This window comes from Cyphomyrmex costatus, unplaced genomic scaffold, assembly GCF_001594065.2.
Source record: "Cyphomyrmex costatus isolate MS0001 unplaced genomic scaffold, Ccosl1.0 scaffold567, whole genome shotgun sequence".
NCBI lineage: Eukaryota > Metazoa > Arthropoda > Insecta > Hymenoptera > Formicidae > Cyphomyrmex > Cyphomyrmex costatus.
This window is the reverse complement of record NW_017279855.1, coordinates 383393-389507: the sequence shown is the minus strand read 5'-3', so window position 1 is coordinate 389507 and position 6115 is coordinate 383393. Positions and strand designations below refer to the sequence as shown.

The window sequence follows — 6115 nt, the reverse complement described above, 5'->3', positions numbered from 1 at the left end:
AAAGATATATACAAAAATAAGAAATAAATTGTAAATATAAGGAAAACTTATCGCTATATATATACAGGTGGTATATATGTATATATATATTTTTTTTTGTTGGAAAGCTTCAATAAATATGTAGTCAATATTTTCCAAAATTTGATTGTAAACGAAGCCTTATTCAAAATATATATTTACATTTTTTTATTTTTTTTATAAATTAAATGTTTTTTATTTATAAAAGAAAAAGACATTTTTTTTATAAATGAAATGTATTTTCTTTACATTTATAAGAAAACATATATATACAATAAATATTTATCAGATACAAAAAGCGAGTAATTTGATAATACAAATTAAAAGTTCACACGCGACAAATAAAGTAAAATCTATTAAATAACTATAACAAATACGATGCATTATGTACAATATAATCACATAATATAATATTTATAACAAAATTACGTTCTCCTTCCATTAATTCGCTACATGTACTGTACATATAATTACACAGTGCTGATATTGTTGATATACAAGATAAATGTTTATGTAGGTTCTTTTAATATTAGAAAAGTCTAGGTTTTTTGTTTCTTATTGCTCGGCCCGCTGTCTTGATCGTCACTTTGAAAAATCGTTGTCGGCTGTGTCCTCTTGTATGCGGGTGCGATCCAGTATGGTTCCTCCTCGGCTATCTTTGCATACTTCAGAATAGCTTCCCTGGGATCCTGATCGTCCTCGATTCGTTTGCTCAATCCGAGATTGCGTATGACATAAGAACTGAGAGTTCCTCCGGAAGATGCCACTCTGCCACCCTGCCCGGAAGTGATAGGTAAGTCTGGACGCCTTGATTTCACTGGATCGAGTCTGTCCTTTTCCATCTGCTTGCGAACTGACTTGGGTCTATCCTGACGGAACAGAGGAAGCGCATGGGGCGTTATGATCTGCTGAGTAGACATTATCTCAATGTGCTTCTGTTTCATGTGTGTCTTGACAACGCACAGCTTGGCGCCTCTTAAACTCTTCTTGGAATCGTAATATGCCTTGACTATGCCATTCCCACAACCGACGAATACCTGATTCAATTTCGGATGCCATAGAGTTTTTATTACGTGTGAATTCGTCACAGGTATTTCTCTGACTAGATCGAACGTCTTACTATCATAAAACAGCACTCTGCCGGTTGTCTTTCCTTTGTTCAGAGATTCTCCCGTGACGATCATCGAGTCATCCGGACTGAACATGCAATCCGTAGTGTCGTAACGTGAATATAATTCCTTAGCTTCGAATACTGGTACTTTGAACGCCCTTAAATCCCACAGTTTGAGAGTGTCGTCGCAAGCTCTGCTTGCCAGCATTTGTCCAAGGTACGCGAAACTCAAGCTCGACACCCCGCTGGATTGTGCGTGCGCGCCTCGTAACACGAGAGACGGATTTACAAAACTTTTCCTGTGATCCCACATCTGGATTGAGCCATCTATACAGCCACACGCGACAGCCGCGCCTTCTCGGCTATAAGCACACGTGGTGGGAATGGTCTTCACGCCGTTTTGCGCTCTACATTTTATTAAGTTCTTGTGCGCACGCGGTCTATATAAATTCCATATTCGGCAGGTGCTGTCCTGAGAGCAGGTCAGATATTCCTCCTTGATGAATGGATGCCAACAGCCGCTATTTAGACTGGCGGTATGGCCTTTTGTACGCGCCATGTCTGTGATATACTGATCACCCTTGACAGTCTCGCATTTCTCAAAGCCATCCCGATCCAAAACCTTTGCCTGTGCCGCTCCTGAGATTACCAATATCACATCCCCAGTCATGGAATACTGCAAGCACTTGATAGGATGATTCTCGCAGGGCTGTAAGGTCCTGAAACTCTTCATAGATGTGTCCATACCGGCAAAATCCCAGAAACAGACATCGTAGTCGACAGATCCAGACGCTAATCGAGCTCCAGATGGATCCGCAGCAATGGCAATTACCGCTTTAGTACCATGAGTCATTGAAACTTCATGAGAACAAGGAATCTTATCCTTTAAGGTTATTTCTTCCTCCTCTTCAGAGTCCGATGATTCTTTATTGTCGTCATTGTCGTCATCGTCATCATCGTCATCATCGTCGTCATTTTCGTTCTTCTTACCCTAAGACGAAAAAATTTCTCATATTATTTCACAATATTTTTAAGTATTCGTCATATTTTAAATTTATAAAGATTTTTTTTAAATAACTTAAATTTTTTCAAATTTTATAAGTTTTCTTCAGAAATTATACAATAAAAAATCTTAGAAATCATAAAATGTTTTAAAATTTACATATATAAAGAATTCTAAAAAAAAATAGAGTTTCTTAGCACATCTAACAATAAAAGTATATCACAACTATCTGGAACTGATTCAATTCTCTTTGAAGTATTTTGTTAAAATATTATACATATTAATAACATTAGAAGAAGACTCGACAATAATAAATATTAAAATAATTTAATGGGCAACGAGCCAAAATAAAAATATACAATTAAAAAAAAAACAAATAAGATGTATTTTAATTAACGACAAACAAATGTTTCGACACAGATCGGGTCATTCTCAATGTTAACAAATAATTAAAATATTAATGGAAATTTAACAGAGAATATCAGGAGACGCGGTAGCGTCTCCGGCCATGTTCAAAAACTGTGAGACGCTACAAGTCTCTTATCCCGATTTTAATTATTTGTTAACATCTTATTTATTTTCTTCTTAATTGTAATATTCTTATTTCGGCTTGTTGCCCATTAAATTATTTTTATATTTATTATATATGTTTCTTAGATTTTCATGTTTAATAATATCTTTCAAAGAGAATTGAATTGGTCCCTTGTAACAAGTTCCAACTCATAATAAAAAAATCTAAAATTTTTCTAAAGTTATAAAATTATACAAAAAATCTGAAAAATTCTAAAATATTTATATGCAAATTCTTACCATGGTATACATCTTCTTTGAATCTTTGGTTGCCTCCAAAGTAACAGGCGACAGAAATGGTATTGGTGGACCAATAAAATCGTCATTATCGTTTACCTCGTCCTCTTTAGATTCAGCAACTTCGTCGAATTTTTCTTGGTCGATCGTAGTTACCTTATTGCTGTTGATAGTCTTGGTGATATTCTCCATCATCTCCTGCACATCGAAAGACTTGGCTTTTTTACCGAAGCCCGTGATACCCATCAACTTCTGTATACTCTGGGTTTCCTCCTCGTCCTCTGGTCTGATCTCATCCATTTTCTTTACATTGTTCTCCTCACGTTTCTTACCAAAAGTCCCGAATCCGGAGCTAGAGGTTTTAACTGGTGCCTCGGGCGTCTGTTTATTTAAATTGGCACATATCTTGCCAAAGGTTATAGTCTTCTTCGAATTCATAATGCTCGATGTGACGGCGACTGGAATTAAAAATTAAATCCACATATAATTTCTACTTCTTTATATAACGTACAATACAATAGGCGACTTTTGGCGTGCCTCTGGTATAGCAACCAAAAGCAACCGTGGTTGAGGTTATCTTTGTCTTCTGATCGCTGAAAACGAAGATAACCTTAGTCGCGGTTACTTTTGGTTGCTATACCAGAAGCACACCAAAAATCATTTAATATGACTTGTAATAAAATAAAGGATTTCGTCTCAATAATAATAATCTTACATTTTCAATATACCACAGTATACAATACACGATTTGTTATAGCTTACGATTATGGATCGAGTAACGACAGAGACTAGAAACCTGAGACATTTTATCCGCCCATCGCCAACTAGCGCGATAGTCGAATTGTAAAGATACTTCTAATGAACACAGTCCGCCATATTCAGGACTGTTGCGCGTTATTCAAAAATGTCTATTCAGGATCTATATGTAAAAATACTGTTTTGAGTATTACATCTGTGTTATTATTAACATTAACAATCGATAAAACGATTTGAAACAATTGTACGATTTTTGTCAATATTAGAGGTCTGTTCTTTATTGCTGAACTTTTGCACCAGTCCATCTTTTTTCCTTTTCCCTTCTCCTGGAGAGAAAAATATTTTTTAAATATGGTATGCTGATTGGGTAGCATGGCGCTAGTGCTGCACCAGTTTTCCCACTGAAAAACGCTATAAGCCATTACTTAAGTTTTAAGTGTAAAATCATAAGAAATTTACCAATCACAATCGAATGTGAGAAGAATAATCGACTGTGAATGGTCAATTTCTTATGACTTAATACTTAAAACTTAGGTAATGGCTTATTGTAGAAGGCCTATTAAGTCCATTCCACATTGGTCGCCTATGGCTGGAGTCACATTGAGCGGAAATCCATAGCGGAACGGAACAGCGAGACCAATCACAATCGCAGAAAGTAAAGTAGCGGAATGATTGTAGAGTTCTGATTGGTTCACTGTTCCGTTCCGCTGTAATTTCCGCTCAATGTGACTCCAGCCCAGAACAAAATCTCTGATGGAAATTTGCGACGTGAGTAAAGGCCACCACATGTACAAAACTTTTAGTAGTAATCGTAAGGTTTTAAGCAAATCGGCCAATCACAGTTTAGCGTATTAAAATGTGAGGGTGCAAACCTATGCAGCGGAATAGCAGAACGCGGAACGAGAGCAGAACCAATAACGAGCATTCCGTGTTTCTAAAGAATCTCGTGATTGGTTCTACTCTCGTTCCGCGTTACGCTATTCCGCTGCATGAGTTTGCACCCTGAGATGGTAATCTTGATTGTAATTGGTCGATTTGCTTAAGACCTTACGAAAATTTTTGTACGTGTGATGGCCTTTACCTTCTCGGGTGTATATCAATTGCACACGAGTCAGTTGCGCACAAGCCAATCACAATGCTAGAAAAAAAATTTTTTTTTAATTTCCGACGTAGAAATTGCTGTGATAGGCAGTGGGCAATAGCTACACAAGTGGCCTGGTTTACATCGTGCACTTGATACGCGTACTAACTGGTTACTTTCTATTAAATTATCTTAATTTCAACGATATATGTAAATGTATACACAATAAACGTATTTAGTTAAACATTTTGATGCGTATTGTATCAATTTTATACATCATTCTTTAAATACATTGCTGAAATTAAGATAATTTAATAAAAAGTAACTAGTTAGTACGCGAATCAAGCGATGTAAACCAGGCCAGTGTGCAAGTGAACTGCTCCCTACCTTCTCCACCAGGAACTCTAGTCCGTGGTGTATTCTTCCAGATCTAAAATTCTGATTGGATGATCCAAAAGAATACACCAATAACAGCGAACGCTCACTCAACTGTTGAGTCCGCTGAACGCGCCCAATGTTGTCAGATTGGAGGGGGGGGGTTTCCCCCTAGTTCTAGGGATTTTTTACCTTACGGGGGAAATCTGGTGGGCAAAAATGTTTGGGAAGAAATCTGGGTTTTTTTTCGAACTTTTAACAGAAACGATTCGAAAATTTAATTTCGAAAATATGTACTTTTCAAATTTTGTTGAAGACGTGTTGGAAGCATTTGCGGATTGAAATAGAAACGAAAAGGAAGAAGAAATATATGACATAATCTAAAGAATCTGATTCAAAATCTATTAATAAATAAGACAAAAGTAGAAAAGAGTTAATATAAATACAGGGAGTATTATTCTCAATATTAAATGTGCAGAAGAGCTACGTATGTATAAGAAGCATATTGTGTATCAAATTAATATTTTCTTAAATACTTTATAGATGATAGCGTCTATCTAAAAAAACAGTTATTTATAAATCGCGGTACCTATTATAATTTGCAGTTGAGGAATTTTCTCTATTAAACACCTAACAATGATTTTTGTATTTAGGAGATATCGATAAATCATATCAGAATGCGGATACAGGATATATATACTTGATGATTTTTCATTAGTATACATTGACGTAAGTAATCAATTTCTTTCACGTTTTTGTATACAAAAAAATTTCTTGCCTGAACTCATACTAATGGCAATGAATGTAGAAATGTACAGAAAATTATGTTGTTTCAAAAAATTTACACAGAATTAATTTGTGAATTTAGTCCCTAAAATACGAATTTGTTACCATGTTTCAGTCTGCTTTATTTCGAATTACATTCCTCTTCACAGAGATTTGTTAATAGGAATATTAATTATAG

General features: G+C 35.6%; 1 protein-coding gene across 1 annotated transcript; it reads right to left on the bottom strand.

The window, feature by feature from the left end:
- Nucleotides 1-454: 454 nt before the first annotated feature.
- On the bottom strand, nt 455-3715 carry LOC108779243 (gastrulation defective protein 1 homolog). The gene is made up of 3 exons (XM_018546616.1): nt 3655-3715; nt 2943-3397; nt 455-2120 (listed from the first exon to the last, which is right to left on the bottom strand). The coding sequence occupies exons 2-3, from the start codon at nt 3375-3377 to the stop codon at nt 558-560; spliced, it is 1998 nt and encodes a 665-aa protein (XP_018402118.1). The 5' UTR covers nt 3378-3397; nt 3655-3715; the 3' UTR covers nt 455-557.
- Between the last annotated feature and the right edge of the window lie 2400 nt (nt 3716-6115).